This window comes from Littorina saxatilis, linkage group LG8 (assembly GCF_037325665.1).
Source record: "Littorina saxatilis isolate snail1 linkage group LG8, US_GU_Lsax_2.0, whole genome shotgun sequence".
Classification (NCBI taxonomy): domain Eukaryota; kingdom Metazoa; phylum Mollusca; class Gastropoda; order Littorinimorpha; family Littorinidae; genus Littorina; species Littorina saxatilis.
The window spans coordinates 57,364,759-57,378,931 of NC_090252.1; the positions used below are offsets into that span (position 1 = coordinate 57,364,759).

General features: G+C 43.7%; 1 protein-coding gene across 3 annotated transcripts in view; it reads right to left on the reverse strand.

The window, feature by feature from the left end:
- The window catches only part of LOC138973923 (multiple epidermal growth factor-like domains protein 10), a 68,094-nt gene that overhangs the window by 50,189 nt on the left and 3,732 nt on the right, over positions 1-14,173 (reverse strand). For all 3 annotated transcript variants that reach the window (XM_070346631.1, XM_070346629.1, XM_070346630.1), the window contains exons 3-5: positions 13,951-14,091; positions 6,343-6,471; positions 2,087-2,167 (exon numbers count right to left, since the gene is read on the reverse strand). In XM_070346631.1, coding sequence (XP_070202732.1) covers positions 2,087-2,167; positions 6,343-6,471; positions 13,951-14,091 — 351 coding nt within the window. The remainder of the gene's footprint in view (positions 1-2,086; positions 2,168-6,342; positions 6,472-13,950; positions 14,092-14,173) is intronic.

Below are 14,173 nucleotides of genomic sequence, written 5' to 3' on the forward strand. Positions count from 1 at the left end.
CAAATACAATGGTCCTCCTCAGGACTAGATTACCTTGCGATACGTCCCCCACAAAGGGACTTTGCTCTGTAAATCTCGGTCCCCCTTGAGGAGGGTCTGATGCTCCCAATAGGCTGTCTGTGAAGGGATACTTAATTCTCTCTCTATCTCTGCTAAGAGATTTTAACAAATCTCGGAAGAAAGTCTCTGCTGACTTTCAATTGTTTCTTTCACAATTTCTGATGTTTTATATATATATATATATATATATATATATAAAAAACATCAGAAATAGTGAAAGAAACAATTAAAAGTCAGCAGAGACTTTCTTCCGAGATTTGTTAAAATCTCTTAGCAGAGATAGAGAGAGAAATACGTATCCCTTCACAGACAGCCTATTGGGAGCATCAGACCCTCCTCAAGGGGGACCGAGATTTACATATATATATGAAAATATATATATTTATATATATATATGTGTGTGTGTGTGTGTGTATGTGTGTGTGTGTGTGTGTGTGTGTGGGTGTGGTGTGCGATTCATAGACATTTACTGGACAGATCTTCATGAAACTCTGCACACAAATGTTCCGACCCCCAACCCTTCACCCTGATTCAAATGACTCATGTATCACAAGTCCAGCGCTCTACCAACTGACCTACAGCGCTCCCAAATTATTTCTTTTTATCATTTTTGTCAGTCAAGATATGGGGGTGGGGTTGGTACGGGAATAATTGTGAAGCAGACAATAAGGCAACAACTTATTTTGTTTACAGGTATTGTATCTGTATACAGTGAACTTAGCTGTGTTCAAGTTTAGTTATGTTCTGTCGAGCGAATTTTTTTTAAATGCGTTTTTACTACTAAAGGAGTGATAATTTTATGTGTACGCCCTCGAGAAACCTCGATCATTTTCTGAAAATGCACGTTGATAAGTACTGTTTTATGATAAAGTTATATTCTCCATTCATTTATCTACACAAACTAATGTTTCATTTATCATTTGTAGAGCTAAATATGTCAGTTGGGACCATGTTAAGAATCGCAGTGTTTTTCGCAAAATCGTACTTGACAACCCCCAGTAAAAAAATTCGAAAAAAAAGGTTAATAAGGCTGCCACCTTTTTTCTTTGCACAGATGTGTCCATATTGCTTAGAGGAACCTGTGCACAAAATGTGTAATGTTTCTGTCAAGCGATTTGAACACACAAGTAACCCCTTAAGTGCACAGACAAACAATTAATAACGGTTGTAATAGGGGAATCCCCTGATTTGATGACGTCGGCGACCGTTCGCCGGGCCGCGACGGGCTGGTTCGACGAACGGTCGCCGACGTCATCAAATCAGGGGATTCTCCTATTAGTTAGTACACAGAACTGGTTCGGTGGAATGTTCGCCGAGCGTTCGACAAGCTGGTTCGGCGTGGTTCGGCTGTGGTCGGTGGCGGGCTTAACTCCTATTCCTGTTCTCTCGTGCCCTTTCCCCACCTCCTGTATCACCAACCCCTTCCCATTTTCTGCTTGTCTGTGTATCTGTTTTGTTTTTGTTTTGTTTCTTCGTTTCCTGAAATGAGTTAATGTATTTATTCCGCCATCATGCTAACCCTTGTTTTGTAATTACTATGATTGCTTGAAATAAGCATTATGTGCTTGAGTATGTAATCATCCATGCATTGTTCTTGTCATGATTAAAATTGAATAAAGTTCTGTTTAAACCAATAACGGTTGTTGGATTTGTTTCAGGAAGTCAAACCTGTAATATAGCACACCTTCCCACATTCCGTTTTATACTTTACTCTGTAGCTCTTCGGGAGATTTAACAGTTGTATCTCCAGCAACAGTGAGTGAGATTCGAGTTCCTCGCGAAAAGTGCAACGGAAATGGAAACCGAGACAGACGAAAGAAGTGGAGAAATCCCAGTGATAAAACAGTACCCGAAACACAGTGGTTTGAAAATTGAATAACAGAGCGCTCAAACTCTTATTGTAAGGTATCCATGGTGTGGTGACATAACTGCAACTTCAAGGCCACACTGAATAGGTATTGATGCGATTTTAGACAGTTTGTGTATGTGTGTGTGTGGGGGGTCATTATACCCTTTTAACACTCACGGCACAATCCAGTGCGGTCGCAGACTGTTCCCGAGTTGCAGGCGTCAGTTATGTTCCTGCAGTCCTTGCCTGGGCCAAAACCTTAAACACACACACACACACACACACACACACACACACACACACACACACACACACACACACACACACACACACACATAACAACAACATTGTCTATAATCAAAATATATATTGTGTCCGTTTTGAAAGATATGGTTCGAAAAATGCACAAGCAGAGTTGTCTTTTAAATAACATTGTAGTTTCTTTAATAAAAGGGAGTGTTCTACAAGGTCTTTTACGCACCCTCAAACACACTCGCACAAATTGTACACCGACTTAGTCGTTGGAGAGGTGCTTTCGGAGCTGTCTTTTAAAAGAAGATAATGACAGATATGACCAAATATTTACAGGCAGTGAATTCCAAAGGAACGCACCAGAATAAGAAAATCTAGTTTTAAACAAATTGATGCGGGGCCTTGGCAAGGCAAGGTTATTTCGAGTGTTTGAATACTATGACGGAGATGATTTGAAGAGTTGTATAAGATATGTTGGGGCGTCCTTATAGACGACTTTATACATAAATGAACATTTATTATACAAAAGCTGCTTCTTTGAGCTTAACATTCCAATACTGTTCATCTTTTCCTTTGTAGAAAGAGATGGACTGGGCTGAACTAGTTTAGCACCTCTACGCTAGAGCGATTTCAGCTTCTTCACTGAGTGAACTTCACTACACCCGTCCCATACTATGCAAGCATAATCAATATGGGGTTTTATGTGGGCATTGTAAAATAGTGTTCTTGTGTCTAGATTAATAATGCTTTGTAACTTTGACAACAGAAACAGGTTTTTAGCATTTTTTTTTATAGATTCCATTGATGTGAGTCTGCCATTTGAGATTATTATCAACAGTGAGTCCCAGTAAACGGTGCTCAGCTACTTGCTCAATGGAGTGCTCATTTAGTAACAGACTCAGAGTCATTTCTGAAAGTTGATGTTTTTGGCGAGTGCTGATTATCATAGACTTTGTCTTATCTGGATTAATAAAAATGGTTGTTGCACTGGGCTGAAACACTCACAATCTACAAGCAACAACCATGTATACGGCACAGTCCTAGTGTGGCTTGTTGGAAAAGGAAGAGAGAAGCAGATATAAACGGGCCACTACCCAATACCTCTGTCTTGCTAGATTGTGGTTTGGGGGGAACTCTAGTTGAGAGTGATTCTCCCCATGCCAGAGTGCAGCATTATCTAGTAACATGATTGTTCCCCGGGATGAGGGCTGGGAGCAGTGGCCCTTACTGGGGCAACACTAAATCAGCTGTCAGCACCACGACTGTGGCCTGGGGAGTCTCGGTGCCCAACGGGACTTTTTATCTCAACAACCACGCACCTGGGGGCTCTAATGGTACCCTTTCTCACGCTCTATTATCTGCTAGTTTAATTTCTCTTCAGCACTGGGATGTTTGCTTTTCATTTGGATGCTTTACTCGCAACAAACAACATGCAGCCACTTCGAGTGCTCCACAGTTTGCAATTGTACATTGCGGTAACTTGGTAAGTGATTTACTTGTTTTTAATTTTCAGATAATTGAATTAAGAAATATATGATTGGTTAACGATTCACCAAATAGATAAAAACTTTCTATCAAAATGGAGAGAACAAAACCTGTGCTTAATAAACAAATAAATAAATGACATCTAATGTGTTATCTTTAATGTCTTTTGCCTTCTATTAAAATGTATCTTATGTATTCTCTCTCTCTCTCTCTCTCTCTCTCTCTCTCTCTCTCTCTCTCTCTCTCTCTCTCTCTCTCTCTCTCTCTCTCTCTCTCTCTCTCTCTCTCGCTCTCTTTTGTTTGTTTAACATTCATAAAAAGTATTATCAATAGATTAGTCCCTCCCATGGGCCGCGAGGGCTGGATGTAAAAAAAGCACCTGTTTGCTTATACCATTACCCTCGTTAATAAAGAATTCATCTTCTCTCTAGATCTCTCTCTCTCTGTTTTTCTGGCTCTCTCTCTCTGTCTCTGTCTGTCTGTTTGTTTGTCTGTCTGTCTGTTTCTGTCTCTCTATCCCTGCCCCTCTCACTGGGCGAAAAGTCACGTTTTGGCACTATAACGTGGCATATAACATGAAACATGAAGTTAATCAACTGAATTTTGTGGCATTATACCTGTGCGATTCACATCAAGTTAGAACAAGAAGGGCAAAGCCCATACGACTCACATGCTTGAACTTGACCTTTACATGACCTTGACCTTCAGGGTCAAGGTCAAATAACTAAACCTAGCAATGACATCATACACTAAGAACTGCTTTACACATTTTTCCTACCAAAATACATGTGACCTTGACCCAAGGTCAAGGTCATCCAAGATCATGCAACACAAAGCTGTTAATTCAAGACATAGGAAGTACAATGGTGCTTATTGGCTCTTTCTACCATGAGATATGGTCACTTTTAGTGGTTCACTACCTTATTTTGGTCACATTTCATAAGGGTCAAAGTGACCTTGACCTTGATCATATGTGACCAAATGTGTCTCATGATGAAAGCATAACATGTGCCCCACATAATTTTTAAGTTTGAAACAGTTATCTTCCATAGTTCAGGGTCAAGGTCACTTCAAAATATGTATACAATCCAACTTTGAAGAGCTCCTGTGACCTTGACCTTGAAGCAAGGTAAACCAAACTGGTATCAAAAGATGGGGCTTACTTTGCCCTATATATCATATATAGGTGAGGTATTGAATCTCAAAAACTTCAGAGAAAATGGGAAAAATATGAAAAATAGCTGTTTTTTAGGCAACATTTATGGCCCCTGCGACCTTGACCTTGAAGCAAGGTCAAGATGCTATGTAAGTTTTTTGGGGCCTTGTCATCATACACCATCTTGCCAAATTTGGTACTGATAGACTGAATAGTGTCCAAGAAATATCCAACGTTAAAGTTTTCCGGACGGACGGACGGACGTCCGGACGTCCGGACGGACGGACGGACGGACGGACGGACGACTCGGGTGAGTACATAGACTCACTTTTGCTTCGCATGTGAGTCAAAAAACCAATGTCCATTTTGCGTGTAACTGAAAAAACATATTGTATAACAAATTCCAAACAAGCACGCAGACGGAAGAGAAAGAAAGTTATCAAAAGAGAGAGAGAGAGAGTGCGAGTGAAAGGGTTATAAGTTTACAGTTGGCGACATCACAATAAAAAAAAAACACTTCCGAATAGTACCCGCTGATGGGGAAAAAAAAAGTCTCATCTCCTTATAGAAAAGAAAAGAGAAAAAAATAAATAAAAAATACACTCTGGAATGGAGCTTAATTAGGGTGACAGAAAAAATGCAGACTCATCGACATGCTGAACACTTCTCTACTCGATAGTTGTATGACCATGATGCTGTGATTTATGGCAATCTCAGAGAAATCGAGCGAACAAAATGAATAATAATCGCTAAAAGTGGAGTAAACTACTTGTACATTTGAAGCAGTGGTCTTATCAGCAGTATACAGGTTATCAATAAGGGTCTATAAATTAAACATGTCTCTGGCAGGAGTTAACTAGCTGGTGAAGACCAAACAGAACAGTGGTTGAGCTCCAAGTTGTTTGGGGCCTCTGTAAATTAATGTTAAGATCACCAAGCAAGATTACATTTTCATCGCAACTTTTTGCTCTGTGCATCAACGAGACAAAATCATCGATCCAACTTGTTATTTTAGCAGGGTTCCGAGATATAACATTACCGTTACGGTATTACCAAAGGCGAGGATTTAACATTTTTAAAGAGAGAGATAGAGAGAGAGAGAAAGAGAGAGAGAGAGAGAGGGGGAAGGGGGGGGGAGTCATCAGTCAAGATATGTTTGGAATTTGCAGATTGCAAAGGGTCTAATCATGCGAGCGGCTTCATTTCGTAGCTCCAGATTTCTCGTAGGGACAATAAGCTATTGTTAACTACTGTGCGACTTTGAGTGTTTTCGAGCATGCTGACGTTTGCAATAGGTTTGTAATATTGAAGACCTTTTAAGTATGTAATGCGGTGTGCTCTAATAGAATTACACAGATCATTGTGTTAATAATTGCCACAGATTGAGATCGAATAATAGTCTGACCAAAACATGCGTATTGTTTCTGTTTTACATGTACGGAAGATCGGTGTACTGATTACGGGCAGAGACTGTGGAGTACCTTGTACTCTTCAGTCGCTGGTAGACTTCACAGTGATCTAGGTCCAAACGTGCACTCACCACAAGTGTAGTTGGAGATCTCAAGCGTCGTGCCGTTGATACAATCGCATATACCGTTTTTGCAGATTGCGTTGGGGTCGGAGCATGACTGGTCTGTGCAGCTCCCTCCAACGGCGTTCGTCACAGGCTCTGAAGGGCATGGAAAAACAGGAAGATCAACCTTCATAAACGAAACTATGCTACTTAAAATCTGGTGTGTGTGTGTGTGTGTGTGTGTATGTATAAGTGTGTGTGTATGTATGTGTGTGTGTGTGTGTGTGTGTGTGTGTGTGTGTGTATGTGTGTGTGTGAGTGTGTGTATGTGTGTGTATGTGTGTATGTGTGTGTGTATGTGTGCGTGCGCGCGTGTGCATGCTTGCAAGTTAGTTTGTTTGTTTGTTTGTTTGCTTAACGCCCAGCCGACCACAAAGGGCCATATCAGGGCGGTGCAAGTTAGTGCGGATTCTGATATTGCATTGTATTTTAGGTGTGTACTATTTTTTTTATATAATGCAACACATGGGGCATTAAGGAGCCTCTATCCACCTCAAGGATATAGACTCCGAATGTGTGCTTGGTGTGTGCGGGTAGTGAGGTATCAATAGGATGCCCTCCCTTGGACCACCCTAGTCTAAGGTTGTAGTCTGTGTCATGGTGGTTGGTTGCATATAGCCTGTACCTGCTTGCTGCTCTGCCTGCGCTTGTCTGTGTTGTATGAGACGGCTGTTATGACATTAGCTGCAGTCTAAGCGAGGTATCCATTGTGGTGTAATCCCTCCGGACTAGATAAGTACTGCTTGTCTCAAGACCGACCTTGCGCCTCCACGCTGGCGGCTCTGGAAACTGGGTAGCGCGAGCCCCCAGGCTAAGCAAGGCGGATCGGGGAGGAGAATCTGCCCCCATGCCGTGCGACATCCAGGCCCCTCCGGGGTGTGGATACGCCCTGGTGTCCACGAACAGACCACCCCGCTATGGGCAAATAGCACCATCAGGGCATCCCAATGGTAGAACGGGCGGATGAGGAAGAGAATTCCCAACGGCTGTGAAGATGGAGGAGGATGTCCTAATGAGTAGACCAGACTCAGTTTGTAGCCATGGCAGGCAACTGGTCTAGGAGAAGCAAACTCCAAAGTCAAAACCCTGCACCGGCAGGATATCCTGGCCTCAACGGTAAGGCAGGCGGAGGAGGAGATTTTTCTCTCCCAACGGCTGCAATGGCGGATGAAGGCACTCCAGCTATGGGGAACTAGCCGGGCAGAATGGGCTCGTCAGGCCAGTAAGGCAGCTATTCTTGGGGAGGGAGCAACCCGAGTAAAAGCTTCAACCGGGGTGGGATCCTCGGAGAAACAATCCCCCTTGTGCTCCCAGTGCTCGTTGCCTTTTTCAAATAGTGAACAGCTCGCTTTCGCTCGCCGTTCAATATTTAAAAAAACAAAATAATTGTGTAAATCTGGTACGACACATCAAGCCATGTAGTATTTTCTATGTATCTGCCATCATGACACTTGGAGACAGAACTAATCATCGATACGGTGTTCGCTCCACGCCTCAAAGGAGTCCACCCCCAGCGACTGGAGGTCCTTTCATCTTGTCCTGTGGAGCCAGGGGACAGAGAAGTAAAGCAACTGGCCGAAAAAAATAGCAAGCCCGAAGTGAATCCCTCAAGCAACATCATGCACTGGAACGCAGAGGGGGTTTCCAACAAGAAAGAGGAACTTGAACACTTCCTACACGAGAACAGCATCAACATCTGCTGTTTACAGGAGACACACCTGCAAGAAGGGAAGCCCTTCAAAGAACAGAGGGTACCAGGTATTTAGGAGCGACCGCCAGGGTAGAAAGAAGGGAGGAGTGATGACACTTGTCCGAAACAACATGAACGCGAGAGAAACTAACAGATGTATGGAAGAAGCAGAGTCTATTGAAGTCAAGATCACCACCAATGACAGCACACTAAACATCGTCAACTACTACTGCCCCAATGAAAAGATGCTGTCACTTGACTCTATCCAGGTCCCAGAGAGCGGCTTCCTCATCACTGGAGACTTTAACAGCCAGTCCCAGAGCTGGGGATACAACATCTTAGACAAGCGAGGGGAAGACATAGAAACCTGGCAAGATGACCACCATCTGATACTTGTCAACGACCCAACAGATCCACTAACATTCTACTCGCGCCGCTGGCACTCGACAACAACACCTGACCTGGCTCTCGGCACAGACGATATCCTCAAGAACATCACCAGAAAAAGTAGAACATCAGCTTGGTGGAAGTGACCATCGCCCAGTGCTCCATCAGCGGAGACTCAACACCCGGGCATCCCTCCATGCCAGATGGAACTACAAGAAGGTGAAATGGGGGATCTTTGGTATACGTTCAAATGAACTGACCAGGGATATTGCAGTGAAGGGTGGGAACATCAACACAGTGGTGAAAGAATTCAATGCCAGCATCATCCAGGCAGCAAAGGACAGTATACCGCGCGGAGTGAGAAGAGACTACATCCCATACTGGTTTGTTTGTTTGTTTGTTTGCTTAACACCCAGTCCACCACGAAGGGTTATATCAGGGCGGTGCTGCTTTGACATTTAACGTGCGCCACACACAAGACAGAAGTCGCAGCACAGGCTTCATGTCTCACCCAGTCACATTATTCTGACACCGGACCAACCAGTTCCCATACTGATCCGACGAGCTACAGAGGACACATGATGCACTATCAAGAGCTCGAGAAGAAGCTGAGAACATCCCCAGTTTGGAAAGCAACATTAAGCTCCAAGAAAGCAAAGCACAGCACATAAGAACAAAGCTTGAGTGTAAAAGAAGAGGCTGGCGAGAACAGACAGCAGGGCTAAACATGGAAAAATACACCACAAAGCTCTGGAAACTCACAAGAGCACTGAATGACGAAGGCAACAAGGGGCAGAAGATCACTCTTGAAAAATAAAATACAACCATCACAGGAAAAGAAGCTGCAGACACCTTTGCAAAGCTTTACGAGAAAAAAAGCGACACCAGCATTCATCTACCTCTACAACAGGAAGTCAGAAGAGAACAGAGGCAGAGAAGAGAAGGAACTGTCCAAGAAGCCATGCAGCATGACATCACCATGGATGAACTGAAGACTGCCATCAAGAAACTGAAGCAGAAAAAAATATCCAGGTCCAGAAAACATCACCAATGAGATGCTGCAACACCTAGGCAACTCAGCTCTTCAAAAGCTCCTGGACATTTACAACCTCAGCTGGAGACAAGGACAGGTACCTCAGTGCTGGAAAGAAGCCTGGATGATCCCAGTGCTATTGCCCCATCAGCCTGACAAGCTGCGTCTGCAAGACCATAGAGTGCATTATCAACCAGCGCCTGCAGCTGTACTTGGAGTCGGAGAGCATCGATCGTCCCAGAGCAGGCCGGCTTCCGACAGTACAGAAGTACAGAGGACCAGACAACCCACCTTGCCCAAGTCATTGAGGATGCTTTCCAGGCCCAGAAGGTCACCCTGGCAATCTTCATTGATCTGCAGAAAGCTTTTGACAAGGTCTGGAAAGACGGACTCCTGGTTAAACTCCTGCAGAACGGTATCAGAGGCAACATGTACCAGTGGACCAAATCTTACCTGCACAACAGAAGAGCCAGCGTGCTGGTAGATGGTCACTGTGGCCAGAAGGTGCTGCTCCGCCAAGGAGTGCCACAGGGAGGAGTCCTCTCGCCCACCTTGTTCATACTCTTCATCAACGACCTTGTGCCCGAGCTGCCCAGTACAGTCCATGCAGCACTGTATGCTGATGACCTTGTTCTCTGGTGCACTGAGGAGCATGCAACAACTGCGACCTACAGGATGCAACTTGCCCTCGAGAATGTTGCAGCTTGGGCAGACAACTGATGTGTAACCATCAACAGCGACAAGACAACAGCTACTCGATCTCTTCACAATCTCCGCCAAAGTACAACCTAGAAGACTGACATTGGGTGACACACCACTGAAATATGAAGACCAGCAAACGTACCTCGGAGTCACATATGACAAACGCATGGCATGGAAACACCATATCATAAATGCGGAAGCAAAAGCAAGAAGAAAACTGAACATCATGAGGAAACTTGCAGGATCACAATGGGGCGCAAACGAAAAGATCCTCAAGACAGTGTACCAGGGGACCGTACCACCTCACCTTGAGTACGGATCTAGCTCTTGGATGACAGCAGCCAAGACGCACCTTTAAGCCCTAGAGAAAATCGAAAATCAAGCGCTGAGAATCCTCACAGGCGCTATGAAGACAACCCCAACAGACAAGATGCAACAGGTGACCGGCATACCGCCACTCAGCAAGAGAAGAGAATGCAAAGCGATGGTACAAGACAGCAAGTACCAGTGCATTCCAGACCACCAAATGGATGCAAGGATGAAGCAGCTATCTTCTAGCAGGCTAAAGAGATCAAGCTTTGCGACTGAGACACGGGCCCTGAAGAGAGAACACCAAGCAAAGATGCCTGAACTGGTTCACCCATCACACTTCTCCCTTGAAGAACCACCTTGGAAAAACAACCTTGAAAACGTGTCCATCCAGACCACAGTTCCTCATCTATCAACAAAAGATGAACAGAGCGATGTGCAGAAGAAAGCCCTGACACTTGCCATGTTCCACGAAAGATACCCCCAAGAAGCATTGATGCGGGTCTTTACAGATGGGTCCGCCATAGACGCCGTCAAGAGAGGAGGAGCTGGTGTCTACATCCAACACCCCAGTGGGGAGTGGCAATCAGAGGCTATACCAACTGGCCTCCACTGCACCAACTACAGAGCAGAGGTAGAAGCGCTTGTCCACGCAGCCAATACCATCAGCAGCAAGGTCAATCCCGACACCCAAGTTGTCTTCTTGACTGATGCCTTGTCTGTGCTGCAAGCAGTCAACAACAACAAACTGCCACAGCTTACAACGGCACTTCATAACATCAAGTGTCTGAAGACTGTATTGCAGTGGGTCCCCTCACACTGCGGGAGATAGGGGAACGAACAAGCGGATAAAATGGCCAAACTGGGTGCGGAGGACGAACAAGAAGAAAACCCAGTGAGCTCCACAGAGATGAAAACCATCATTAAGTCTCTGCTTAAGACACCCTCCCCCCTCCCCCCAACGCACGAAATCTACCAGCAACTGCCAAGGCCTGAACAGGTAGTCATTTTCCGCCTGAGAACAGGGCACAACAGACTGCAACAAACACCTGCACCAAAAACTGCGAGCCGTGCCCTCCCCCATGTGTCCCTGTGGAGACGCAGAGCAAGATGCAGCCCACATCCTGCAGGAATCTCCAGCCCCTGAGGAGAGAGATCTGGACCAGGCCGGCGACCCTCCATGAGAAGCTGCATGGACCTGTGGAGGCTCTACATAAGACCACCAGCTTCATAACCAGAGCGAACGACAAGAAGAAGAAGAAGAAGAATGCAACACATGCAGGGCTAGTAGACATTGATTTTAGTGCAATAGTTGTATTGTGATATATATTGAGAATCATGCTTTTATATGCCTAGTAATTTTGTTTAAAACATATATAACTTATAAGGCATTGACTTCGTTAGTATAAGTTTGTATGTGTCTATCATAGTTGTTCCTTATTGCCGAATCATGTCCATATAATTCTTATTAAACTGTGTGTCTCAAACCATGAACAGGCAGGTGGATGCGTTAAGGACATTTTCCATTTTCTCAGGTTACTGGACACTACAGTGTTGTTATTGTGATTGTTATTGTAAACAGCCATAGCGCTCGTGACTGGACGACTACACGTATTGTCTACAGTAACAACAGTTCGGATCTTATAGCCTGATTTAGCCCTGTGGGAGGTTCATGGTCACTTGGAAAGACTTACAAATATCAGTTTGCTTTCATCATAGGACACTTTCACGGGAGTAGTTCCTCTGGGGCACGCCATCCGTTCAACTTGATGCCAAAGAAATGCTCAAAAGGCGCACCTTTGCAACACTTTGACGCAGTTGTCACACATGCTGTTCTGGAGATTCAACTCAAAATAACTGGATTCTGGCAGACGTGTTGTATTCTAATTTTAATGATGATGGATTTCTGACGAAATTGTAAAGCAATTGAAATCTGCTTAATCTGGAGAAAGAAAAAAAAAAGCTTACTGTCGTTCCAAAATCTAAAACAACAAAACAAAAACAAGTCGCGTAAAACCTTGTCTTGATTTCCAGCCATATCGGAAAGACGCGTTACAATAATTCAGATAGAAACACATCATTACAACACTTGTGAACCAGGGATTTATATATATATATATATATATATAAATATATCACCTCAACAATTAGTCATGTGGTTGTAACTGATCGTGCATAAACCCCATTCAACTACCCAACCCTCGTTTATTTGAATTCCCCCCGCGGGTTAGGGGGAAGAATTTACCCGATGCTCCCCAGCATGTCGTAAGAGGCGACTAACGGATTCTGTTTCTCCTTTTACCCTTGTTAAAGGCATACTAACGCACTCCCGTGTTTACAAAGTGTAGTTTGCCCACAATCGATGTCAAACGCACCATAAGACCATATAATGACGATATGTCACCATGCGCGGACCATAATACATGCATTACAGCTTGTTCTAGCCTCTGAAAAAGTGAGGATGTCAACAACGACACGGAGTTCTCTCCCTTGCATCAACGTTACATGTGTTGCCAAATCTATAAATAGGACGATCCAGATCAAAATGAAAATTAACATATCTCAACATTGAAGGGGTCCTAGACCACAATATTTTGCAGGGAACTTAATTTAGCATGTCTCCAGCTGTTGGTAAAGCAATTAGCGTGTATAGTCATCGAGTACATATGGCTTTAAGTGTTTCTTGTATAAAATATAGTCAATGTTTGTAAAGATTTTAGTCAAGCAGTATGTAAGAAATGTTAAGTCCTTTGTACTGGAAACTTGCATTCTCCCAGTAAGGTAATATATTGTACTTTGTTGCAAGCCCCTGGAGCAATTTTTTTATTAGTGCTTTTGTGAACAAGAAACAATTAACAAGTGGCTATATCCCATCTCCCCACCCCCTTTCCCCGTCGCGATATAACCTTCCTGGTTGAAAACGACGTTAAACACTAAATAAAGAAAGAAAGAAAGAAAGTTTATTTGAATCTTGGCATGTCATCATTTTCAACATTATGTAGCAGATTGATTTCTCTAATTTGTGTCACGCTTATTTCAACACAATGTCATTCTGAAATCATCGCTGTCGGATGGGGTTTTTAAACCATAAGAACCAGCAGTCATAAGGAACACAACTTGTTGTACTACTAAATAATACTTGCATCCATCACATACAATCATTTAAAAAACCATATCTTTGAAAAGTATTCAACATGAACTCTGTTAATATACTGTAAAATGCTTTTCGAAAATCCGGAGCAAAATGAAACCAGTCTTTTCTCGTAATGTGAAATCTTTAATAACATCCTCACTTAATGTTTTTAATGTACAACAACCGTTTATGCCCTTAATAAAACCAGCCTAAAATCCGTGTACGGTGTTTTGAATTACTGGACATTCCCTCGCTGGTTGCCAAACACTTAACGGAGGATTGTTCTTTGAGGCATGCAGATCGCCCCTATGAAGCACATACCACACTCGGCTGACGCCTTGTTGACATTCGATTGATCCGTACATTGACACACCATCCCATCACCACCACTTCGAGGCACGCAGGTTGCCCCTGACTGACACTGACTCCCACTGCTCAAGCAAGATTCTCCCTTCTTGGTACCTGTCCAACAGATTGACAAACAATCTATAATTACATTCAAATAAAAAGCAGACACGCAAGTAACCAGGTTAGTAAAATACAT